Source organism: Sceloporus undulatus, chromosome 2 (genome assembly GCF_019175285.1).
Source record: "Sceloporus undulatus isolate JIND9_A2432 ecotype Alabama chromosome 2, SceUnd_v1.1, whole genome shotgun sequence".
Taxonomy (NCBI): Eukaryota; Metazoa; Chordata; class Lepidosauria; order Squamata; family Phrynosomatidae; genus Sceloporus; species Sceloporus undulatus.
Genome location: NC_056523.1, coordinates 14,410,047 through 14,437,101, shown reverse-complemented (window position 1 = coordinate 14,437,101; position 27,055 = coordinate 14,410,047). Strand labels below are relative to the sequence as shown.

General features: G+C 42.9%; 1 protein-coding gene across 3 annotated transcripts in view; it reads right to left on the bottom strand.

Moving 5' to 3' along the window:
* Nucleotides 1-717: 717 nt before the first annotated feature.
* The window catches only part of LOC121921278 (sodium channel and clathrin linker 1-like), a 33,533-nt gene continuing 7,195 nt past the window's right edge, over nt 718-27,055 (bottom strand). For 2 of the 3 annotated variants that reach the window (XM_042449111.1, XM_042449110.1), the window contains exons 2-11: nt 20,110-22,075; nt 18,112-18,237; nt 13,938-14,015; nt 12,400-12,513; nt 9,946-10,083; nt 8,487-8,666; nt 6,873-7,049; nt 5,443-5,622; nt 1,180-1,274; nt 718-992 (exon numbers count right to left, since the gene is read on the bottom strand). In XM_042449111.1, coding sequence (XP_042305045.1) covers nt 929-992; nt 1,180-1,274; nt 5,443-5,622; nt 6,873-7,049; nt 8,487-8,666; nt 9,946-10,083; nt 12,400-12,513; nt 13,938-14,015; nt 18,112-18,237; nt 20,110-21,024 — 2,067 coding nt within the window. In that variant the 5' untranslated portion in view covers nt 21,025-22,075 and the 3' untranslated portion in view covers nt 718-928. The remainder of the gene's footprint in view (nt 993-1,179; nt 1,275-5,442; nt 5,623-6,872; nt 7,050-8,486; nt 8,667-9,945; nt 10,084-12,399; nt 12,514-13,937; nt 14,016-18,111; nt 18,238-20,109; nt 22,076-27,055) is intronic. The other variant, XM_042449112.1, reaches the window with a different exon arrangement.

Sequence of the window (27,055 nt, the reverse complement as noted above, 5' to 3'; positions counted from 1 at the left end):
TAACTGCTATGACAGCCTCCTATGGGATTATGGAGTTTGTAGTTTAGTGAGGCCTAAGAGCTCTTTGGTTGCCTCTCCCCTACAAATCCCAGGATGCCACAGGAAGCAGCCATAGCAGTTAAAGTGGATTAATAGTGCTATAACAATGTAGTGTGATACTGATCTAAATGTGGTCCTCCACGGTCTCAGAGGAGCTGTTGAGGTCCACTTCAAGCCCCCCAGGATTGGCTGGCCATAATAGCACTGTAACTGCAGTGTGATATTCAGCCTGCTTGCCATCTACCATTTTCTCCCTTCTCTCATGACTCCACTCCAAACTAGTTTTACCCACAAATTTGCCAAATCCCAGAAGGTTTTAGACCTAGGAAGGCAATTTTTCTGATAACCAAACTTGTCTTCAAGTCACTTCCAGTTTACTGAGGGGAAAGACAGCTACAGGCCTAAACAGCTCACTGAAATGGGAAAATGGATGCTTTCTGGTACATATTCTGGCCTGACTGCAGTTCTTAAAACAAATCCAGGGGGAAACCTGGAGGGGTGAAATTTTGCAAGATCTCACCCACCCCTAAAGCCCAGTGTTGGTGCTCAACCTCCCTGTTATGTTCTTGCTCTTCTTCCTGACACTTTTTAGAGTGAAACACCCTCTACCAGTACACAGAGCAAATCACCACCAAAAATAAAAGACTCCAAAGACATTAGAACAGTTTTTACATTTTTATTTCACATAGGCAGTGTGCTCCCAAGACACAGTTTGTCCCCCAAGAGAGTTGCTTTCCAGCATCCTCAACATTCACTTCCATAGGAAATGAACAGGGAAGAGATACTCACTCCATACCACTCCCCTTCTGAAATAAGTGGTAGTTTCTTCCATTCTACCTATCCTTGTCCACTGTTTCTGCTGATTCCATTCTGTTTTCTTGAGTATCTCTCAATTGCTTAAGGTCTTAAAGTCAGGTAGAGATGGGTTCAGGTGGAAGGCAGAAGAGCCTGGCCTGGAAGTGGGAAGAGGCAACACAGTCAAGTTGTGAGCAAGTCATCTGACTGGCAAAGACCCCTATAGAACATTTCTCAGTCTGGGAGAACACACGCTTACGAATGCAATCTTACCTGTTGTTAGCCTGTTCCGTCCTTCCTTTTCCTTTTCCATTCATACCATTTGCACTACTTCCCATTGCTTACCTTGTCCTTATTGGGACCTGCTTCATCTCCTTCAACCAGCGTTCTTGCCACTTCTGTAGGATCCGGTCTTTTTCCTCTCCCTCTCGCAGAACTGTCTGCCAGCAAAGAAACAGAACTCCTCCTATCAGCTCTCAAGCCACAAAGCTGAACCCCTAGCCCAATGAAGGATTTAAACTAGGCTTGCCAAAAAAAAGAGTTCAGCATGCTTGACTATTAAAACTTTTGTTGCTGTTGTTATTGTATGCCTTCTAGTTATTTCCAACTTCTGGCGACCCTAAGGCGACCCTATCATGGGGTTTTCTTGGCAAGCATCTTCAGAGGGGGGTTGCCACTGCTGTCGACTGAGACTATGGGGCCATTCAGACTACAGTAAAAACCGGGTTTGAAAGCGATTCTTGCATGTGAAGTTCATATTGGATCCGATTCGGTCACAATCCATGTTGGGGCTTGCACAAGGAAATGCCCCTTACACCGAGGTATCCAGATTTGGGCTAAAATCCGTCTTTTCTCAAAAGACTTGGGTTGTGCAAAATTTGAACTTGCCCTCAATCATGATCGGGGCAAATTAGGGAGGGATTAGGGTCAGGGGGTGGGCAGAGTTTGGAGCATTCCCTCCCATCATCAGAAGGGAGGGGGGAGGAGGAGGAGGAAAGAGCTGAAAAAAGGGGAATCTGGATGCAAAGGGTGACAGGAGGAAAGGGGGAAATCAGGGTTGACTTTTGGGCTGCAGAGGGCTGTCAGAGAGAGGTGGGGGTGGAGAAAGTGATGAAGGAGGAGGAGGAGGAGGAATACGAGGAGGAGGAGAAAGGGGCCGTGGGAGGAAGGGAGCCATGGAGGGGATCCTAAAACGGAGCAGGAGGAGGAGGATGAAGGAGTTGGGGGAAAGGGTCAATGGGCATCCCTGAGGAAGGAGAGAGTCTGAAGGAAGGAGGAGGAGGAGGAGGAGGATTTCCAGGGGGAATTGGGTTGTGGGCTACGCTGGGGCATGTAGGGAAATCAGGCTGCTTATTGTCAGAGGGAGGTGGGTGGTGGTGGAGAAAGCTCAAAGGGAGGTGAGGGTCGGAAGGAAGGAGGATTGCCCAGGGAAGTAGGGCTGTGGGTCCAAGCTGGAGGATGTAGGGACATCAGCCTCTTTTGACAATTTATGCGCATTATTTTTTGGGTGCTTGCTTGTTCTACTTTCCTTTTGCTCCTGGATTATTATTATTATTATTATTATTATTATTATTATTATTATTATTATTAGTGTTATATGAGGATGCTCCAGGAATGCATTTCCATTTTATTCCCAATTGAGTCCATGGGTCTACTTTAGTTGGAACTGATAGGTCACATTCTCTCAGCCTCAGTGGAAGGCAATGGCAAAGCTCCTCTAGCAGGAGGAAAAGGGTCAGGTCAGGTCAGGTCAAAGGCAGAGCACGAATGGAGCTCTCATCAGGCACCCCCCTTTTCATATTTTTTAAAAATTATTTTTGACCAAATATGTGCATGATTTTTTTTCTTGAGGCAGATAGAGCAGGGCTAGCAGCTTGTGCACTTTCCCTTTTCTCTGCTCGCTTCCAGCAAAGGGGAAATGTTGCAAATGCAAATGTTACAATCAAAGGGCAGACCTATAATGCGAATATTACATTTTTTGCTCTTGTCAATTAGACAAGTGATACATGCTTTTGCTACTGAATTCAGAGGCAGCCCTGAATTGCTTTTAAAAGAAAAAAAAAGAATGCATGGCAATTGCATCCTTTACTGGCATTTCTGAGGTGAAGAATTTATTATTATTATTATTATTATTATCATTATCATTATCATTATCATTATTGTTATTTCACGTGTAAGAGGCATTCTGGGGGGCAAGGAGTGGGGGATGCATTAGCTTGCATGGGATTGAAAATGGGGACGGGGCAGATCTGACCCAAATGCCCACACATACACACAACACACAAAAAAGAGGTTTTTAAAAAAATTGACACTTTGGGGCATTTTGTGCATGGCTCTTTAAAAAAAAGGGGGGGAGGACACTTCCGATGCCCCTGCAAAAACATCACCATGACGATCACTTGATTGACAGCAGGCACCTTCACAGCAGGCACAGAATGCATTCAATTTAAAATGCCCCTCTTTTGTAGTGGGCACTTGCTAACGGAGAGATTCGGGGAAGGGGCATCCGAATCAGCCCAATTCCTTCCAGATTTTTGATGCCAGTCTGAATGGGGCCTGAGAGAGTGTGACTTGCCCAAAACCACCCAATGGGTTTGCATGGCTATGCTGGGATTAAAAATGTGGTCTCAAACTACTATACCACACTGGTATCCTTATTATGGAAATAGCCTGTGCTAAATACTGGCAAACAGGATAGAAAAAACTGTCAAGACAGAGGAAATTTTACAATATGCTTTAACAAGAGAGAAATGCTAACTGCTGCATGCACTTTGTTTTCTTTTCTAAAGCTTAATTTTATCCCTGTTACTGAAGCTGTACAATAGCTAGAAACCTGGCTTTTTATTAAAGCCTTCAGGCCAAACTGATTTTATCCAGAATGCACATGTTTTATAACAACATGAAACAATATGAAAGCCTCCAATAAGATCATATCTAGTTTTCTCTAATAGACTTTATACTACATGCTGTCCCTGACTGATAAATACCCTTTAAATGCTATTAAGATAATGCGGGAGAGACTCTCCTTGCTAAATATTATATAGGCTACCAGATACTGCACTGTGATGCAATGCCTGATATCATAAAGAGGTAACAAGAAACAACTCTAGTTTCAATATAGATAAATGTATAGAAATGGAAAAATACGACGTTCACCATGTATGTCTGTTTAGAGATCCCATATAGAATTCATCAGCAGATGATTATGTTACAGTAGTAGGTAAGATGCTTCATTCCTAACAATTGTTAAGTATATATGGATGTCTCTTAATGATGCTTCCTAAGACAAATACATAGTTAGATGTTTGCCTTACACATAACATCAATGGTAGGTTTTGGGCCCAGACAACATGCTGAATATTCTGAAATTCCAGTACTTCACAGTGCTTAAGTTGTATGTTGGTGCTAGATCTGCTGCTTTGGACTATGCCATTGACCATGAGCTGGAAGCTTACAATACCAAAAGGTGATAAGAGAGATTGCCAAATAAATACAGGCTAGCTGACCAATGGCAAAGAACTCTCAATCTCTCGGGTAAAAAGAGATGTGGGGAGGGAACTATGCTTGTTTCACTTGGACCTCATATTAGCACCTTGCTTCTCACACTAGGAGAAGGCAGGAAATATACTAAAAAAATAAATCAAATAAAAATAAAACTAATTAACCGTTTCGCCAGCACATGGCCATGTTGGTTAGAGACTGGCAGCTGGAGTCTAAAAAGGTAATGGCCAAGATCCTGCGTCACCCTCTGTTACTGTGGTTACGACTGACAATGCCTTTCAAACCTACCATTTCAACTTGGCAGCACCCTGACGAAAGTGTTTCCAAAGCACTGGTGATCGGGAGGCTGGGAAATGAAGTCTACAGTGTTCTCCTGATTGGGGGGAGTGGTTTGAGAATAGGCAGCTGGAGAGACCCCTTGGGATTCTGCCATAACTGCTTGCTCCCAAGTCACCTTGTGACCAGGAGCATGCTATAGATGTCATTTCAGAGCTCACAGCTCAGGGCACTGTAAGGCTGTTATGATAGTGTTTGGGGATCATAGTTTTTGAGGTCATGACCTGTAAACACGAATCACCAGTTACAACATTGCAAGTCCATCCTATAAAGTTACAACATTGCAAGTCCATCTTACAATCTCGTTAACTGCTGAATACAATGCCAGCCAATACTTCCAAGCTCATGCCCCTTTCTTGTTCACAGCCTCTGGTTGTCTTAAGGATACATTTTGTCAAGATGATGTTTTTGTTGACAATTAAGATAGTCTGGTGGGATCCCAGTGCAAGGACAATGATAACAACAACAACAACAAATTTTGACAAAATGTAGGCTTGTGACTCCAACACTGTCATTTTTTTCTTTTTGTCCTGTATGATTTTTAACACCTTTGCCTGATGAAGAAGCCAGTGGAGTTTTGAAAGCTTGTGTGGTGTATTTTATGCATTTTTAATTGGCCCAATAAAGTTGTTTTGTGAATTTTGGATGTTGTTGTATCTTGCTGTATAGCCAACTGGCTACCCCTGGATATGCTTTCTATTGTCTTAAAGACTCCCTTGCCTCCTGCCACCCAATTCTCTCCCTCGCTGTCTTTCCTTTCTTTTAGCTCACCTTAAGTGCACGATCCTTCATTTCTCCCATCTGCTGGAGTAAAGCCATCTTGGTGTGATGCTCCACCAATGCTGCAGCCCCCTGGGCCAGTTCTGCCTCTGTCTGTGCCAGGCGCCTGCGTAGCTTTTCAGTTTCCTGTGCCCGTTGTTGGGCATCCTTGCCATACTGACACAGCCGGGTCTGCAAAGTTATAGAGAATGTTATAGAGATCAGGGTTTTCCTGGTCAGTTGGCAGTCTTACTTGTCTTAATTGACATTAGCCAGTTTACTCCCTACTGAGCAATCTGATAAAATGAAAGCCAGATTTTCATACCTAGAGTTTAGGGCCTCAGGTTGGGATGGGGGGGGGCTCTAAGTAACAATTAAATAAACTGCTACTACGTTTCAAGTAACACATAATTGTTAGACTAACACAGGGTGTTTTTTTAAATGCCATGAAGGCCTCTTGAATTTGATACAGGGCCTAAGCATATATTAATATATATGGGTTAATTAATATATGGGTAGAATGCCACTGCATTGTTTGTTTGAGGGAGATTTTGCCCCTATTTATTTTCACATCTGAAAAGAGGATTTGCTTTGCCTAGAGTTGCTCCCAACCATTAGCCAGAGTGAGGCAGTTAGGCAGAAAAATATCTTGAGCCAGTTCAAGCTTTGCCATGCCCCTCAAATCAAAAGGAAAAAGCAAGGGCCTGGGTCAATATTATCTCCACTTCCAGACTGGAAAGGGGTGTCGTGAGGCAGCCTTTCTTACCACTCCATGGAAGGAGATATTTGCTGCATGTGGCTGTTGCCGATTAGGAATTTTGTAACTGGTAGAAAGTGTCTCGCAGGTATGAGAGACTCAGAGGCGATCCTTAGCTGTTGGTTCTGGGCATCCCAGGATACCTCTGTACCATATGTGACATACCATGTGTAATATGTGAGGAACTGAGGAGTCCAAAGGACAACATCAAGCCCCACTTCAATCAGCCCTTGGAGCAAGGTTGTCTTCTGCAGCTCCATAAAATAGAACCCGGAGCAATGGATGCAAACTACAGAAAAAGAGATCCCACCTAGAGAGTTTAGGAGGAACTTTCTGACAGTAAGAGCTGTTCAACAATGGATGACCCTCCCTTGGAGAGTGGTGGATTTTCCTTCTTCTGGGGTTTTTAAGCAAAGGTTGGATGGCCATCTGTTGGGGTGCTTTGATTATGAGTTGCTGCATGGCAGAGTGGGGTTGAAATGGATGGACCTTGTGGTCTCTTCTAACTCTATGATTCTTTTAGCAATGTCTACCCAACTCTCTGAATTGCCCTATGAATAACATCCATAGTGAATTAAGGAACTTAAGGAACTTGTCAGTATATTGGGAACTTAATATTATCTATGAGACTAGTCCCTATAGAGGCCACCACAACACACAGGCACCCATTTGTCCCCTTAGATACCTGTAGTTCTTGTTCCTGAGTAGCTGCTGCCTCTTCTGTTGCTTGTAGGCGTCTTTGCCACTGGGCTTGCATTTGTTCCTGGTCAGCTAAGGATTGGGCCAGCAGGTCTTCCTTCTCGTGGATTCGCTGGAGCAGCCCTGAGGCAAAGTCTGGGCTGTTGAGGGAATTTGCCAGAACCTTGGACACACACAGACACACAGGGATTGGGGAGAGGGACAGAAAGGGGATGGAGATATATGTAAGAGAGGTTGCAACCAGCCCTTGTAGATGGGAGTATGTGTCTACCCTTGTCTCTCTGAGTTGTTCCTCAATGTTCTGTGCCAGAGCTTGGTGTAGTTCCAGATCTCCCTAAGAGTCCTCCCCAGCACTGTACACTGATGCATGTTATCAGTGATGTAGGCTTGAGTCGACTGACTCGGACTCAAGTCACTTCAGTGATTTGATTTGGACTCAACTTGGCAATAAATGATGCACTGAGTCAACATGGACTCAAGGCTTATATATTTTAGCAACTGGGTAAATATCCTGTTTAAATACTCTCCATCGATGACACTTTCCCCCCCCTATGCACAGAAAGATAATAGAATGCTGTGATATTCCCCTCTCCTTGATATGATTATATCTCCAGAGGTTGAAAGTAATAGGTTAGAAGTATGTTACTTGCACGTAACTACTTGTGTGTTTTGTACATTGGCCCAGAAGCATGTGGGATGCAGGGTTTTCTTTTTTAGTAACAATTTGAGTTACTTTTGCAGACTGAGAAAAGTAAAAAGATACTGTAAAAATTGTAACAATAACTAATTACTTTTCTGGATCCTGGAATAAGAACTAACAAATTACTTTTCAAAAGCCATTTCCCAAGCTCTGAGCATTCCATCAACAGGGATTTAGGTTTTTTGCTAAGAGGAAATAGGCAGGCGTACTACCTGCTATCTGCAGTCTGCAATGGTACAATCCAGGAATATGCAGATGTGAGTCTGCCAGTTCCTCTCTCTGATATTTAGACTATAGCACCTCATATTAGTTGGTGGTCTCCCATCCAAATACTAAGGAGGACTGACCCCATTTAGCTTCCAAGATCAGGCAGGATCTGTTGTCTTCTAGTATATTTAGGCCCTATAGGTCCTTGTGTGCATATGTGCCTTCAAGTCACGTGAAGACCTATGGCAACTTCATGAATTTGATAGGGTTTTCTTAAGAAAAGAATACTCAGAGGTGCGTTTGCAAGCTCCTTCTTCTGAAATATAGCCTAGAGCACCTGGTATTCCTTGGTGGTCTGACATCCAAGTATTAACCAGGGCTAACCCTGCTTAGTTTCCAAGATCAGATGGAATTTGAGCCTTTAAAGTATATAGGCCCCTCTCATAATATTTCTATATGCGTTTTTTGTTGTTGTGTGCCTTCAAGTCATTTCTGACTTACGGCAACCCTATCACACAGTTGTCTTGGCAAGATTTGTCCAGAGGAGGTTTGCCATTGCCTCCCCCTGAGGCTGAGAGTGTGTGACTTGCCCAAGGTCATGGCCGAGCAGGGAATCGAACCCTGATCTCCAGAGTCATTGTCCAACACTCCACCACTATGCCACACATTTTGGCCCTTTTCATTACATCCTACCTCCACATCCTTGTTGCTACTGGTCAGTGCCTCTTGTAGGGCTTTGATTAAGGTTTCCTTCTCCTTCAAAGTCAGGAGGAAGGTTTGGTCACGTTGATTGCAGGATTCTCGGGTGGAGGCACACAGGGATTCCAGGCGCTGGATCTCCTGATCCTTCTGGTGCAGCACCTCACGCAATGCCTACAGAGAGGAATGTTTACAGAAGGTAAAACAGGGTGGGTAACGCAAGAGAATAAGGCTCCAGGCACTGCCAGGCAGCCCTGTTTTCAGGGATCTCCCTTTGTCCTAAAAAAGGAGCCATGTATCTGAGCCCTCATCTCCTAGCAACTTTACAACCCAGACTGCTAACCAAGCAGACATTTCGTATCCAGGATGGTTGTTCTAACCATGGAAAAATCCAGACTAGTTTTAAATCAACAATGGATCTTTAAAAAAAAAGTTGAAAAGAGCAGATGATGTTATTGACATACTGAAAAAGGGGAAAATGTGAAGAGGAGACAAAATGAAATGAGAACACTAGTAAGGCCCACAGCTGAAATTAAGTGGGGCTACATTTCCCATTATGGCATTCAGGGCTGCACTTCCCCTTTGCACTCTTTGTAAAGCATGAGACAACATCTTTGTTTTTGTGTGCCTTTTTCCAGTCATTTTTTCAACTGATAGCAACCCTGAGGTGATCACATCACATGGTTTTCTTGACAAGGTCTGTTCAGAGGAGGTTTGCTGTTGCCCTTCTAAGAGGCCGAGAGACTATGACTTGCCCAAACTCACCAAGGAATTTATCAAACAGGAGGAATTTCTCTTAAATTCGAATGAAAAGAAAGTGGGGCAAGAACGCATTCACTTAAAGTCGCTAGTTTAGCGCAATTACATGAATGCGCATTGCGTTCGAACTGGCTTCCTATTGCCTGAAAATAGCATGCCATTGCCTGAATTTGTGTGTGGCAGTCTATCACGCAATAACGTTAAACCCCATGATTGCATTCAGATTGCCATCGGATTATACTTCCAATTCCCCTTGTCTGATAAACTCCCAAGTGTGTTTCTATGGCTGAGCAGGGGTTCAAACTTTGGACACTGTAGTCCAATGCTCAAATTACAACACCAGCCTGACTCTACAAGACATCATCTCCCTGTTTATCATAAGGCAGACATATCATGTCAACATATCTCTGCAGCCATGAGAGCTAGAAACTTGTTGAGATTTTTTTAACCAAAGGAATGTCAACATCTTCAGAATGCTTTTATAAGATGCCATATTCTGGCCAAAATTCCACAGGTGCTGAAGTATGAGCCTCCACCCCACCCCAAATTCTAGCTCTGCCCAAAAGAGAGGGCCCAAAATTGAATTGCTTTTCCCAAGTCATAGCACCATGACTTAAACCTCCACTCTGACTGTCTTCTGCTCAGTCCCAGACCCTCCTTCCCTTGATTCCAACATTAATCTCTCCATTCATACATGCAGGGTCTCCTCGCCTGTGTGCAAGGCAGTGTGAAGTCTTGCCAGGTCGGCATCTTTATCCTTCAGTGCCTCTTGAAGGTGCTTCACTTCACGGTGCACAGATTCCAGCGCTGAGAAGTGACTGGATAATATCTTCTGTGGGATGGGGGGGAAGTGATACAGAAGAAAAAGGAGCAAGGAAAAAAGAAAAAGAAAAAGTGAAGATCTGTCTTATATATGGTCAAACAAATAGCCTACCTGGGGGTGGGAAGCAAAGAGGTCAAGGTCTACTGGTAGCGGACTGCTGGAGGATTTCCAGTAGATCAGTAAAGATTTCTTGCTCCCAGGAACAAGAAAATTTTGCCTCTGGCTCTGTACTGTAGTATTACAGTAAAAAATATCTTTTTTAAAAAAAATCTGATGCTTTCTCAGAAATATGCTATGAGATTGACTGGGACAGCTGTTTCAGATGGCAGATGCTATACAGTGGATCCTTGTTATATGCTGGGGTTTGGTTCCAAGATCCCCCGTGTATAACAAAATCCGTGTATGCTCAAGTCCCATTAAGTATAATGACATAGCAAAATGGTGTCCCTAATAAAAAATGGAACATCAAGGTAAATTTATACTTTTTTGGAACATTTTCAAACCGTGTATGCTTAAATCCGTGTATAAAAAATCCGTGTATAAGAAGGACCGACTGTATAATCTAGAGTCCACCCACAGAGAGAGGGGGAGTCTCCTTTTTGGGAGGTTTTTAAACAGAGGCTGGATGGCCATCAGTCGGGGGTGCTTTGATTGTGTATTCCTGCATGGCAGAAGGGGGCTGGATTGGATGGCCCTTGAGGTCTTTCCAACTCTATGAACTTTATCACACAGGGGAAATCGCGGGATTTAAAAAGGCATTTTCCCAGGACATTTGCACGATCACAGGCCCATAAATGATTTGTTGCTGGAGAATTCCTGGTTCTTCCCTGGGTAAGTCCTATTAATAGTGATGTGTGGAGAAATCTTTCCTGCGATCACACAAATTTCCCGAGAAAATGCCTTTTAAATCCCTGATTTCCCCCCAATTTACCCCTGTGTGATAAAGTACTATGATTCTATGGGCAACAGTTATGGCAGCCCTCCCCAGCCAAGACTAACTAGCAGTCTCTCCTGAGTTGTCCAGGTGTTCCTCTCTTGTGAGGGCAGATCTGTGTGTGTCCTTTGCACTATTCAACACCTCCCATTGCCTTCTGGCCACAGCAGTGATGGGTGACTCTCTATGGGGAACGAAGGTTGAAGGCAGATTAAGCCACTAGTCTAGTTCATCACTGCATGTGAAATGATGATTCACCTTGGGTAGAAAGTGTCTTGATCCAGACAGTGGTATAGTGGAGTCAGAGCACTGGAAAGGTGAACTGCCAGAATCTTTTCATGAGCAGGGATTAGGACATTAAATGCAACCCCCTCAAGCTTCCTTATCTCTTCTGAATTTAGTTGCAAATTTCACTATTATTATTATTATTATTATTATTATCATTATTATTATTATTATTATTATTATTATTATTATTATTATTATTATGCTTTATTTATAAAGCACAAACAGTTGAGATAAACAGAACAGAAAATGACACATACACCCCCAGGAAGATATAATGATATGAGCTTGCTATTGGGTACCTTCAGTCATTTTGTGACTTATGATGACCCTAAGATCTATCAAGTGGGTTTCTCAACAGAATTTGTTCAGAAGAGTTTTGCCCTTGCCTTCATCTGAGGCTAAGAGGGTATGACTTGCCTAAGGTCGCCTAGTGTGTTTCCATAGCCAAGTGAGGATTCGAACACTAGCTTCCCAGAGTCCTAGTCCAACATTCAAACCACTACACCATGATAGCTCAATCCTTGTTGACATCCAAAGTACTGTGGGCTGGTTTGGTCATGAATGTGCAATCAAACCCCATTAACTTTACAGAAGAGCTGTTCCAGTTGAATGACACAAATCAACTCCACTCACTGTATTTTGGACTTTCCTTGGGAGCATCCCTAGTGGAACTGCCAAAGGGAGAGCCAGCATTTTACACCAGTATTTCTTGCCAATTGCTAGTTTTGAGGCAAGATTCATTCTTCTATACGTGGACACAACTGTTCATCTCAAGTGGCACTTTCTCTTAGAGTGGGGATCTTCCCACTATAAAGTTTTTTTTAAAACTAGTGCCAGCCTTATCATTAAGTAGAGAGAGGCAACTGGAGCCTTCTGAAGGTAAATCATATGCTATGCTATGTCCATACCTTAGAAAAATTACTATAATTCCTAGATTCACCATGCTGCCTGCGAAATGCAGAGATTTAGTTCTAAAAAATAACTTTTCCAAACTCATGCTGTATTACTGAGCTACCCAGGGGATCTTGGTTCCCAGTTCCCTGACCTCAAACAGCCAAGGATGATTAACTGCCCCCAAATGGCTAGGTACTAATCTTACTCACCTCTAAAGCCTGGTCTCTGTCTTTCAGGCGCTGGGCCATTTGCTTGACTAAGACTTCCAACACAGAAGGCTTGGTCCCTGGAGAACCAAGAGACTGCAAAATCACCAGATAGTCCTAGGGGAGAGAAAAAGGAGATGGATGGATGGATGGATGGATGGATGGGTGGATGGATGACCTTCATGCTGAAGAACCCAGATCCTCTTACTTCCCTTCCCTCCCTTTCACATAACCACTTCTCTTGCCATGTGGGAATGAGGCACCTGCTCCCCTCCAACTCTGCTCTTATTTATTATCTTCTCGATATTACTTTTTTAAAAATCTCAACCTGCAACCAGGGAGCATATAAAATTATTTGCATGTAAAGTTAGAATTGAAATGAAGCTTGAGATGTGCTCGCTAAATATAGCAGACAAGAAATTAGAAGAGAAACATAGGGAAATTATTTTATATATGATAGCAGCTGCCAGAATAAAATATGCAAAGAATGTGAAGATGGAAATTATACCAATCATTGAAGATAGGTTAACAAAGTTTTTTTGATGGAATGCAATTGGACAAATTAACTTTACTAATCTAAGAAAACTCAATGACAAAATCTGAAGAACAGTGGAAAGATCTGATACAATATTACAAAATGAGATAGGGAAATATGGAGATAGTAGATTAAGATACCTGGTGTTAGTTAAAAGAAGATATTTTCTGTACTATTGCTGTTGTGTGCCTTCAAATAATTTCTGATTTATGGTGACTCTAAGGCTAATTTATCATGGAGTTTTCTTGGCAAGTTTCTTTGAGGGGATTGCCATTGCCATCCTCTGAGGCTGAGAGTGTGTGACCTGCCCAAATTCATCCAGTAGGTTTAAATAGCCAAGCCAGTATTCAAATCCTGGTCTCCAGAATCCTAGTCCAACACTCAAGCCACTATGCCACACTGGCTCTTACTTTCAGTATAGATGTACATTTTTATGAATACATAGAAAGATGTAGAATATGAATAAATGACAATAGGGAAGGGTAAAGATAAGTGACTATTGGGAATGCATGAATGAACAATGAAGGGAGGTTAAGAAAGGAGGTTTGATGTAAATGTGAAAAATTAATGTTTAAAGTCAATATAAATATAAATATAAATTGGTGAATAAAAAGTTAAACATTCTTTGCATGCACCGCCATTTCATCCTCACAGCAAAACTGCTGGGGTAGGTCAGGCTGAAAGCATATAGTACGTTAAGCCAAAGGGGAATCCAGCAAACTCCCAGGACGAATGAGGATTTGAATCTCGGCCTCCTTGTTTCTTCTGAGCAGCAACAAACCCACTGGTTTGACATCATATTTACATGTCAGTAAAGAAAAAAGTGTCCTGCTGGATTTTTGTCTCATTCAACTGCTATAGGAATCCTTTCAAAAGCAGCAATCCTGGGTCTATCTTCTTTACATCTGATTACTTATTCATTCCTTTCATGCACTTGGGAGAAAGGCATGAGAAGTGGGCACTTATGGCCTGAAATGCCAGCTATTTCTCCTCAACCTCAACTCACCTGTAATACCTTCTCCTTGCTCTGTAGGCATCTTGTCAGCTGATGGATGAGACGCTCTTGGCTACCTGCTGTCTTCTCCTATGGGAGAGAGAAGGTGGGGAAGGAAGGACAATGAAAATAAGATTATATTTTGTCCCCTCTGAGGCAAGAACAAGTTCTGCTCAGTTCAGCAGAGCGAGGCAATTGCTTCAGCCAGCAGATGTTGGGAAACAGACGTCCCTTGGGCTGTTCCTCCTGAGCTCTTCTCTTGTATTGCAGGTTCCTCTTAGGTATAAGACTACAGTTGGCTCTCCATATCCACAGATGTTTTTATCCACAGATTTAAGCATTCATAGCTTTAAAAAGTTAAAAAAGTTATAAATTCCAATAAGTAAACCTTGATTTTGCCATTTTATATAAGGGATTACCATTTTATTATCCACTGTCTTTAATGGGACTTGAACATCCACTGATTTTGGTCCTGGAACCAAAACCCAGCAGACACCAAGGGCCCACTGCTTTTCGTATTTGGGATAACTGAGTACAATGGATTGTGAGCTTATGGAGTAAATTCTCACAATACATATAAGTAAGGTAAAAAAGAAATATGTTTATTGTCTCAGGAAATCCACTGAAGGATAAGAAAGCAGTTTCAACAGAATTATTACACTAAACATGCTGACAACTATCTCTGAAACTGTTATTTATGCATGGGAGTAAACTGGAAGTGATCCTCACAAAGCTGCTGCCCTTCAGACAGCTACACTATAAAAATAATGCAGTTTGACGCTACTTTAACTGCCATAGCTCCATCCTACAGAATTCTAGGATTTGTAGTTTTATTAGGCACCAGGACTTTTGGGCAGTGAAGGCTAAAGACCTTGTAAATCCCAGGATTTCATAGGATGGAGCTTGTTACTGTTGTGTACCTTCAAGTTGTTTCAGACTTATGGTGACCCTAAAGTGAACCTATCATGGGATTTTCTGGGGCTGTGAGTGTGTGACTCACCCAAGGGGTTTCCATGGTCAAGTGATGAATCAAACCTGGATCTCCAGGCTCATCATCTAGCACTCAAGCCACTACACCATGCTGGTTCTTAGGACAGAGCTGTAGCACTTAAAATGGCATCAAACTACAGTGTAGATGCACCCTCTGACAAATGGTGCAAAGACACTTCCCTAAAGAAGCCGCACATGAGTTCAATAGATAAGTAGGGAGGAAGTAAAAGACCTAAATAAGTAGACCTGTCTATGACATAGACAAAGGGCCTTAAACCAAGAATATGGATGTATCACTGTGTCCAGGGCACCAGCTCAAGAACAAGGAAAGAGCATTCTAGAATTCAGGAAGAACAACCCCAGGGGGGTGTTGCCATTACTCCACAGCATCTGCTGCTAAAGGCAATTGTCTCAATGTGAAGTTGAAGGCTTTCACAGATGGCATTCATAGTTTTTTTTTGGGGGGGGGGGGGTTTCAGGCTATGTGGCCATGTTCTGGAAGTGTTTATTCCTGATATTTTGCCAGCAGCTGTGGCTGGCATTTTCAGAGAACTGTCTCATTCTCTCTAATGGTAGAGCCAGGCTAGAGAGAAGATACCAATGCTTTTAACAGCCCTGTGTTGCAAGAGAATTTTGAAAAGTGCAGCTTGCCAAAAACGCAAAACCAAAATGCTGGAAATCAGCCACAGCCAAAATTCCCTCTACAATCAGCCCTCAATATCCACAGAATTATTTACCCACGGATTGAAGCACCCACAGTTTGAAAATATTTTAAATATATATTAATTACAAAAAGCAAACCTTAATTTTGCCATTGTAATAATGAACATGATCTTATTATGCCATTGTATTTAATGGGACTTGAGCATCCATGGATTTTGGTATCTACAGGGGATCCTGGAACCAAACCCCAGCAGATACCAAGGGCCCACTGTCTATACCTTGCCTTGTTTGCATGTGGAAAAGTGAGGAAAGCTCAGCCAAACCTGGCTCTGTAGGTTCTCACTGGTTGACCCTACCTTCCCACAACACCCAGTCCCTGCTCTCCACAGACACCATGCAAACTAAAAGGCTTCAAGACTTCTGCTAAGGCTTGGTTACTGGCAGAAAAAGCTTTAATCTAAACTATACTAATATTATTTGACTCCACCCTTTTGCCTCTGGCCTTGTCAACTGCTGAAACGCAGCCTGAGCACTTCTTTGACATTTAATTCAGCCCTCTGACTCAATTCCCCACCCTTTGGTGACCAGGGGTGAAAATCGTGAGGCCTTCCCAATGCTGGTGTACTGTAACTCCCAGCAGCCCTGGCCAACATAGCTAAAATTGAAGAATGCTGAGAGTTGCAATCTAATAACATTGAGAGGACCTCATGATTACCATTCCATACTGCTAGAAAAGTAAGAAAACCTCTGTGACAAGGGCCAGGTCTGCACAGGCCAGAGTACTCTGGAAGCAGCCTGGAGTATTCTGGCCCCAGAGCTACCCTGATGTCATCCCATTACCTGGGGTCCTCTGTTGTGATGCCAGGCAGCTGAGCTATTCATATCTGCAAGCAACTCGTGGCAGTGGCTGTGGGTACCACAGCAGGACATGTTGTAAACAGCTACCTGGTTTCACAACTGAGGGCTCCAGATTTTTCATGAAGATCTGGAGCAAAATGTGAATTTTTAAAAAACATTTTAAGGAGGATATATGGAAGGTTTGGTGCTAAACTGTCCAGATGTAGTTTGGACGGTTTGCACCAGAACCAGGGATTAGGCTGTGTCTCATTCAGATCCCCACCAAGAGGATGGGAGGAGGACATTTTATTTGGCTCATGCAGACAACCTCAGGTGACCTTTTCAGCTGGACATGGAGCAACAGGAAGCACTCAGGACCTGAATCATCCTCCCTGAAGCCAAAAGGATTCCATGCAAAGTTAGTTGTTTTCTGTTTCTTCAGACTCAGATGCTGCCCTGAAGTCCAGGAGGTTTCAAGCCACAGCAGGGATGTTTTCCATATTTAAACGTGGATTTGAATATTTGGATGGCAGACTACTTCTCACCAACCTCCGCAGAGCAAATGATATCACAGCATTCATTCCTGACACAAAGTGCTGTTTGGTGTTCCTGCAACCATTGACTGAACTGTGAAGCAGTCCTCACTGTGTCTGGTATTTTGTCACCTGGGGAAATGAATCCCAGCCACAGAAAAAGTTCCCCCCAAAAAGGGAGCAGCTTGAAGAGTATTGCCCCACCCCTTACTTTCCCTCTAGAGAGGGTGTGGGGCAGGTGAAGTGCTTAGCATGCTGCTTCCCGTCCTCATTCAGCATTTTCCTATGCATTGGCATCGCTAGCGGGGTGCAGGCAGTGTCAACCACACTAGGTGACACCTCACAGGAAGAGGCAAATGCGTTTGGTCAGTATGCAGGATAATAAAAAACTGCAGAGGAGGGAAGGAGTTTAAGGACTATAACAGTCAAAAGAATTTTACTCCTGCATGTGCAGTTGCCGTGTGGGAACAACCCAATGGTCATGGATTGCTCCTCCGGCCATCCTGTGAATGACACCTACTCAGGGCCTCCTCCTGCCCCTCCCGCCTTCTCCAGTACTGTGGCTCGCTTGGACTAGAGAAAGCAACAGAGAAGGATACTAGTGTACACACAGCCCTCCTGCTTTTTCTGGTGCTGTGGTTCACTCAGACAAGACAGCCAAGGCATTGGAGAAGTGCACGTGCCCCTCCTACCTTCTCCAGTGCCATGGCTCACTTGGGCAAGAGAACTAAGGTAATGGAGAAGGGGGTGAATGTGCATGCACCTTTTCCCACCTCCTCTGGTGCCTTGACTTGCTCAGACAATGGAGCCAAGGTACTGGAGGAGGAGCGACAGTGCACACCCATTCTGTTCTCTCTCACTGCGTCACTTGCCCTGCTGCACACCTGGTGCTCAGCAGTGTCCAGTGGCTGGCCGATGGGCCATAAAAGCAAGACTGGATGGGAGGGGGTAGGGCAGGCCACTGGCTCCCCCACAATCCCTTTCCAGGCACCTATACCCAAAGCTTGAAAAAGTTGCTTTTTTTTGGACTCCAAGTCCCCCCCTTCCTAACTAGCATGGACAGGTCACATGATGATCCTCCACAACCCAGATCAGGCCAATAGGCCTAAAGTTCCCTCATTTTTGACAACAGCTGACAAGACCAAAGCAAAATGACTCTCTACCTGACATGCAGCCTCTTTTCCCTTCTCCTGAAAGCTCCCAAGCTCCTCTTCAGCTGCCTTGAGACGTTCCTTCAAGTTGTCAAAAGCCCCTTGGAGGTCCTGGTATAGAGTCCTCTGAGCGTGGAGCTTTAGAAAGGAAAACTGGTTAGAGAGGACCTTAAACTGGAAGACAGTATTCTTGGGTTCATAGGCAGATTTTGTCTGGCAAAGATCTGACAGCCTGGATTTATAGATTCCATGGATTTAGCTTCCTTTGGGCCTCTGGGGAAGGAGTAATATCTCAGAATAAGGGCCAGAAGAAATCAAGAGGGGCAAAGATTATTCTTTGCTTGGCCACTGCTTTTGCAGTTCACCCCATCATAATCCACTGGCATCTCCCTCAGGTTCTACTCTGAGTGGTCAGGGATGGGTGGGTTCAGATGACCCCAAATTTAGGAATGTATGTTTCCAAAAGTAATTAGAGCAATAGTTCCACCCCTTTACCTCAATAATCAGTTTTCTTTATAGCTACAATTTACTTTACTTTGCTGTTTCACACAAGACACTACTACAGTCACTTAATTTTTTTTTTTTAATTCTCCATCTTGGAACAGGACTTGAGGGATGTGATATTCTTCCCCCACCAGCACTTTACTCATGACATTATTTAGTGCAAGCTATACTCCCTTAACTAAGCAAGCAGCTAAAATGTTGTAATTTCACTGTAAAAGGAGTAAAGCCATCACTTGTTAAGTTACAACCATAATGTTACATATATACTGTACATTTGTTATTGCACAATAAAATGACAAGTTACTAGTTATTTCTAAGTAGTTACAACCAAGTTCTGCTTTATCCCTACTGCACTCCTCACTCTCCATCACAGACCCAGCCTTCTGATTCTGCTGAAGTTTGCAAGTCTGCCCTCTGCTTCTCAATTTTATCTGGACAAATGTAACACAGGATCACTATAATGGTAACAAAATGAGGGGTGATATTGTCAGCCCCTAGGTATGGAACAGGGACCATATACCCTTCTAGATTATTTTTGGTAGCACTTCCCATCATCTCTCACCTCAGATAGTGCACACTAGGACTCATGAGAATTGCAGCCCAATATCTACATTCCCCATCTTGCCCTAGAACAGGGGTAGGCAACCTGCGGCCCGCGGGCCGAATGCGGCCCGGCAAGGCCTTGGGACTGGCCCCAGCCCGGTCCTGCCGCCGATTGCCACCGGGGCCTTTGGCATCTCACACGAGTGGCATGGTGGGGCAATTGTCTATAGAAGCCTCAGAAACATGCATTTATCTTAACATTTTTTTTAAAAAATCAGGAAATTTTTTCACATGCCCTCCATTTTTTATTAAAATGTGCCCTCCATTTGAAAATTTTGTCCTACATTTGTCCCGGTTTATTTATTTATTTAATTTTTTAAAAATTATTTATTTATTTATTTTTTGGCTTCGGCCCCCCAGTTGTCCGAGGGACAGCAACCTGGCCCCCGGCTCAAAAGGGTTGCCTACCCCTGCCCTAGAACATAACAAGCCTGAGCTATGAAGAGGATTGCAGGTGTTTGTTTGTTTTATAAAAATGCCCTTGGCTCCTTTGCTTTTTCTGAATCCGAGCTGAATTTGAGGGTGTAATATGAAGGGCCAGCATGGAGTAATGGTTTGAGTGATGGACTATGACTCTGGAGACCAGGGTTCAAATCCTCACTTGGCCATGGAAACCCACTGGGTGACTTTGGGCTGGTCACACTCTCTCAGCCTTGGAGGAAGGTGAAAGGTAAACTTCCTCAGAACAAATCTTGCAAAATAATATACGCCTTAGGGTCACCATACATTGGAAATGACTTGAAGGCACAGAAAAACAAACTAGTCCCCTGCTTCTCTGGCTTTACCAGTAGCCTGATCTGCAGCGCCAATTCAAAGGGAATATGAACAGAAAAGGAAGGCTAGTGGTTGAGCAGAACTGTTCAACAAGGACCTCACTTCTCCATGCTCCTCACTGCCTCTCACCTTTGCTTCCAGGGGCAGAAACTCATCCACCATTTCTTCATATGCCTCCTCTCCCAATGGACTCTCCCTCTGGGCTGGAGATGCATGCCTATTCCCTGCTAGCACTGGGATCTTGCTGCCTGCAGGTATTCTCAGCTGCTTCCTTCCAATGCCTCTCAGGGCCCTCAGAGCCTCCCAGGTCAGATCTGGCTCTGGCAAGGTATCTAATGACAGCATCGAACATGACTCAGCCTCCCCCAAACTCTGTGACCTCAGAGAGGCCTGGGAGCTCATGTGGTGGACTGTGGGCATGCTCTGGGATTTATCCCGGCACAGGGGAAATATGGGAGACAATACCCCCAGCTTTCTTGGGGTCCGGCACACCCACTCATAATCAGAGTCTTCGACCCGCAGACCATGGCAGCTGTGACACTGTCGATTCCGGCAAGGCGTGCCTGGTTGACTGCTGTCTGTGTCATTTGCCCAGCACTCATATTCAGAGAGGGCCATGTCATCTTGCAAGAGACGCTGGTACCGAACATGCGGCAAATCTGCTATGCTCGCTGATATCTCTTGGCCTGTGTAGAACACCGAATCCTTCTCATCTGGGAACTGCCGTGCATGGATGTGGCGCAGGGAGCGGGCCAGTTGGTCCTTCTCTGAAAGGAGGCGCTGGAGTCGGTCAATGGAGAGTGCTTGAACCCGGGCGATGACAGTGTCGAAGCGGTACACACGGCCCAAGGCCTGGGCACATTTTCCGCAAAGAAATTCTCCACGTCCATCCCCACGCTGAGGTGGCTCTCGATCAAGGACATAAGACAGTACCACTAACAGATCAGGGCGTGAGCTACCACTGCTGCGGCTGAATATCCATCGCCGATGGTTCCCACGTAGCACTGCGCCACAGAGGCGGCAGAAATTGTTAGGGCTATCCATGAATACAGAAGCAAGGAGGAAAAAAGGGAATCTTGTAGTTTCTCTCTGATTTCTGATGTCCTGATCTAGTTCTGGGGAGTTATAAATTACTAAAAGGTCTACAACTTCTTCAGTCCTTAAGGAGTGCCTTGACTGTATTCAAGGGTCACTGTATTCAACTACTGAGTCAGTCTAAGAATGAGACATTTCTGGATTTTATTTTCTGGATCCTCAGAAATTCTCAGGATCTCTCGCTTCCCTATTATAGGGTTCTGATCCTCTCTCCAGATCCTAGTGCCTAGCATTCATTTTTTGGATAAATATATGGATCTCGCTAAATCAATTTCAATTTGATTTGTTATAATCTGGTCCTTCCAGACCCTAGCCTAGTCCAAATTAAACCCAGAAATCAATTTCTAGACTTCTGATTTCCACTAGAACAAAATTTATTATGGACAACTCCTGGTTGTTTCTAAGAGTAGATTATAAATATTCAAGTACTCAGAATCACTACCAGAAAAAAAAAACCGATTCCCTATGACCGGATTAGGATTACATTCACAATCTAGAGACTACAACAGTATCTAGACAGCAATCCAGTGTATAACAGTGCTTCCCCCCCTCCAGTTCTAGAGAGCTACAAATATCCCTTTTCTGACAACCAACTGAATCTCAAAATATCTATTGTGCAAGATTAAATATTTGATAACTAAACTTAATTTTCATTCCTACTATCAGTATTAAATGGGAATCCAATCCTGTATTTGTATCTAGACACCTGATATCTGGTTTTAATTCAAATATGACTCAGTAAGAGTCCTGTAATACTTAAGGTCCCAGAAATCTAAAACCTCAAGATTTCTGTATTTTAACTATCCCCTTCCTGTTAGCAATATGGCACAAGCAGAGCAATTTTATGAGTTACGGAGTAGGCGTATTAGACTCTGGGTCCTCTATTTGAAGTCTTTTCAGTCGAGGGAAGTTCACAGGGCTAGTTAGCTATAATCAGTTGAAAGGCTGGATATCTTCTTTTTCCTCTAGATTCCACAGCTTTCTTGCTCTTGATTAATTCCTATGAAAATGGGAAAAATTAGTCCAGTAAAGATGTGGGTTTTTGCAAGAAAGGGTTGACATAAATAAACAGTGAGATAGGTGGACAAAAACTTTGACCTGCTGGTACAAGGTTATTCTTGGTTTTCTTAAGAATTCCTGAGAAGCAATAGTACTTAACGGCATGAACTCTGGCTATACTGGTTAATGAGTCTCTAGAACTTATTACCAGGCTAGGGAGAGTGTCTCCAATGAAAGAACTGGGCCAAACCATTTTGCTACATGAAACAGAGTAACAAAGTCTCCCTAAAGCCATAGTATATACTGAGTTTCTCTTACCCAAAATGCTTGGGATCAGAAATGTTTTAGCTTTCTTAATTTTTACAATTTTGGGATATTTGCATGCACATAACGAAATAGCTTGGAGATGGGACCCAAATATATATGTATATACTTTACAGACGTAGCCCGAAAGTAATTTTATACTCAATATTTTTAATCATTTTGTGCACAAAACACAGTTTGTGGACACTGAACCATGAGAAAGGAAAGGTGTCACTATCTCAGCTGTCCATGTGGTTGATTTGGGAATTTGGAATTTTTCAGATTTTGGAATTCCAGGTAAGAAGGACTTAACCTGTAGTAGCGAAGGCCAATCAGGTTGTTTGGGTACCTCTAGCAGAAAACCCCACAATAACATGGCAGAAATTTCAGTTAAAGTTGTTGTCGTCATCATCTGATAACTCTCAGTTTGTTGTTATTGCGTGCCTTCAAGTAATTTCTGAGTTATGGTGGCCCTAAGGTAGTGAACCTATCATAGGGTTTTCTTGGTGTGTTTCTTCAGAGGAGGTTTGCCATTGTCATCTTCTGATGATGAGAGAGTGTGATTTGCCTAAGGTCACCCAGTGGGCTTCCATGCCTGAGTCAAGATTAGTGACACCCAAAAAGGTATCTCAGTCTAACCTAGGATACAGAGTGTGGTCCATAGGCCACATATTGCTTCCCTCAATCTCCTTTCTGAGGACTATCCAATCGTCACTAGAGAACAAAATCACAACCATGGAGTTCCAGCTATTTGCAGAAATCTCTCAGATCCTTATCCTGCATCTGACAGCGAGTGCGTAGTTCCAAGTAATAAAACTGGTTAAATTAAATATAAAATATTCAAGCTAATCACAGTTAATCAGAGAGTTGATTCATATAATTAATGTTAATGTATTCACTTACTGTTGCTTCAGTTTAGAATTTAGAATCAATTTAACAAATTTAACCCTCAGTGGTAGATATACATTTAAATTTTGTCGAAATTTAGCTAACAGAAATAAACAAATAAACAAATAAGCACAGTCCTCAGGCACCAGAGCATCCAGGGAGTGGTCCTTGGTTCTACCACACTTCTTCCCCCTTGTGGTTCCCAACCTTTGGTCCTCCATGTCTTCAGTTCCCAGAAGCCCCAGCCAACTTGGCCAACAGTCAGGAATTATGGGGGCTGAAGTCCAAATCTTCTGGAGGACCAATGGTTGGGAACCACTATGTTCTAGCTAATGGTAGGGCTGGATCTGTACTGTACTTCATGAGGCAGGATTTCAAATATGGACTTGGGACATGATAATGAAATGCAATGTTCTAAGTTCAGGAGTTAATTCAAGCAATAACAGATTTCTTGTGTCACCCAAAGGAGTCTGAGATTTTGTTTTTTAAAATTAAAAACATGGGTTTGTAGCTCAGCCTCCATACCCTGCATTATATAGAGGGTAGGGCTGCCAGCATGGTGTACTGGTTTGAATGCTAGACGATGACTCTGGAGACCAGGGTTCGATTCTCTGCTCAGTCATGAAACCCTCTGGGTGGCTTTGGGCAATTCACATGCTCTCATCCTCAGGTGAAGGCAATGGCAAACCCACTCTGAACAAGCCTCACCAAGAAAACCCCATGATAGGTTCACCTTAGGGTTGCCAAAAATCATAACGACTTGAAGACATACACACAACAACAACAACAACGGACTGCTAAATCTCAAGGCCCCTGTTCTCCAGTCCTCAGGGCAAGAGTGTTGACTAGAAAAGTAAGTCTGTGTGTGTGTGTGTGTGTGTGTGTGTGTGTGTGTGTTTCCCACTCTCCTTTGTTTAACTTGACATTTTAATTTGATGCCAAGTCAAAGGCTTTCACGGCTGGCATCCATAGTTTTTTTGTGGTTTTTTCCAGGCTATGTGGCCATGCTCTGGAAGAGTTTATTCCTGACATTCCTTTAAAGAATGCTGGCATGAAAGTGAGTGGGGTATGTGTGTATATATATATATATATACACACACACACACACACACACACACACACACACACACACACAGTGTGATCTTTGGTTGAAAGGAAGTGATTTACACTTTAATCTCTGTGTTAGTCTATTGTTGAATAGCAAGGGCTCAGGGTGTCAATTTAAGTAGTAATCCATTATCTGCTGGGAAAACCCCTATCCTTGGGTGGAATTCATTTGCACATACTGGGTCTTCATTTTGGTGTTTTTCAGGACTGGTTGCCAAACTTTGTTTACTTTAAGGATTTCTTCTTTCCTGTTGAAGTTGTCTAAATGTTTGTGCCAGCATTTTCTAAAAATGCCATCCACAGCTACTGGCGAAATGTCAGGAATAAACTCTTCCAGAACATGACCACACAGCCTAAAAAACCCACAAAAATAATTTTAATTTGAATTACATACTTGGTACAGCTGTGATTGATGCTTAATGTATCATGCTTAATGGCATCACTCAAATCCACCCAATGTAAACTAAACCCATTGTAAAGCCACCTTTGTCACTGTAGGAAATATTGGTATTTATATTAAGCAGAGAGCAGCATGTCCCAGTGCAACAGGAACTTCAGGTATAAAACATGATATGGAGGATGCTCTGGTAAGGTTAAAAAATAAAATGTACATGTATTGTTGCAAGAAATGCACCAGAAACAAGAATGAAGACAGACAAAAGAATGTACTTTGTACAAGAGTCCCTAATGCTGACTCTTGTGTGTTTGAATGAACCACCCTGAACCTGAGAAGCTACGTGGATGCTTACTTTTCAGACCAACGACAGCAAAACACCGAAAGCAAACTTTTGGAGAGAAAGGGGAGGCAGGTTGCAGAAAAGGCATGAATTATATAGATCAAGGAACATGGAGTAAAAACAAGTCATTGTCAGGGAGGCTTTCCTTTATTAATTAATTTATGTTCCCTTATATAAGATGGCAAAATCAATTTGCTTTTGGGAATTAAAAAAAAAATCTGTGGATGGCTGAATCCATGGATACAGAATCAGTGGATATGGGGGAGCTGACTGTAAAGTTTTGTCTGCGGTTTATGTGCTGTGTCAGACTTTGAGAACTTTCACTGTTTGGCAAGACATTGCAAAAGAAATGCCTGATGGTTTCTCAATGCAGCTCCTTCTGGATTCTCCAGTAATATTTCATATCGTAACACATATCAAGATTATTACCTGCCAGAAAAAGAGATGAGCATTTGCCCAGACACAGCACACCAGGAATACCCGCAGGGCAAGGAATACTCTTTATAAATACACACCTAGTACTTTATGAGTAAAACAAAACCACTAGAAACACCACAGACCTCAGCAGATTAATTTTCTTGGGCAAAATTCCCTCTTGCCTCAACTCCAGGCAAAGCATGTTCTACAGGTTTGCTCTGCAAGCACAGCATTGCGACTTTACACATAGTACGTGACACATGAGGTTTTTCCATTCCTCAAGTTCTTTTAAAAAAGAAAAAAACCATGTTTCCAGTCCTGCTGGTTCTTGAACTAAAGAATTATAACTTGAAGAAAAGAACTATAGAGGTCAGGGAGAAAAGATCTTGTTTTGTACCTTCAAGTTGTTTCCTATTTATGGTGACCCTATCACAGAATTTTTGTGGTGTGATTTGTCCAGAGGAAGGCCTTTTCCTCCCTCTGAGAGCATATGGCTTGCCTCAACCTTTTCATGATTCAATGGGGATTCGAACCCTGGTCTCCAGAGCTGTAGTCCAACACGCAAACCACTACACATTGGGTCAATTTATTCTGATCACTGACAATGCCACCAAACTCACATCTATTTCTTCCAACTATATGATTCTAATCAGAAATTAGTCTGATTGAATTTAATAGGACTTATCCCAGATAAGCAGGTATATAGGGTTACATAGCTTGAAACTAGTTCATTCTGGACTTTTTTCTGCTGCAAAGCCATGACTTCTGACAACAGTGTGTACAGAGTATACACTGCTTTAATCCACGGCATAAAAGCAAAACATATTTGTTTAGCCTCTCAAAGTCCAAGGAAGCCAGATCTCCCTAGGTGGTAATTATTCAGAAACACTGAAGATGACAGTGATATCTCTGTTAAAATGCTGGAGCTGAGTCACATCCCTCATTTTAAAAAAATACGGGCTTACAATGTTGATTTAATTTTCAGTGAAATTAGTTTTTCATTTGCCTTTACTAAAAAAGATTCTAGCCTGGGAAAAGATTACAACTGGCCCTCCATATTCAAGGAGCCAACCATCCACGGCTTGAAAATATTAGAAGAAAACAAAAAGCAAACTTTGATTTTGCCGTTCTATAAATGGGACACCACTTTACTATGCCATTGTATATAATGGGACTTGAGCATCCACGGATTTTGGTATCCATGGGGGATCCTGGAAGCTGGAACCAAACTCCAGAGGATACCAAGGAGCCACTGTATAAAATACAGTCCAAAAAAGACATTGTTGATTGAGTGGCTAGCATCCTGTAACATTTTGCTGCAGATTTTTTCTTAACTGAACAGTATAGAATTAATATATAAAGGCTTATAAAGAGAAAGTTTGATGTTTTGCTTCTCCCTATGCAGGAGAAATACTAGGATCTTGGAGGGAACCCTCCCTGTGTCCCGCTTTCCAGTGTGACAGATGGAATGGATGCCATAAATCCAGAGGGCAGAAGGTGGACTCTGGAGGCCATAATGCTGGATAATA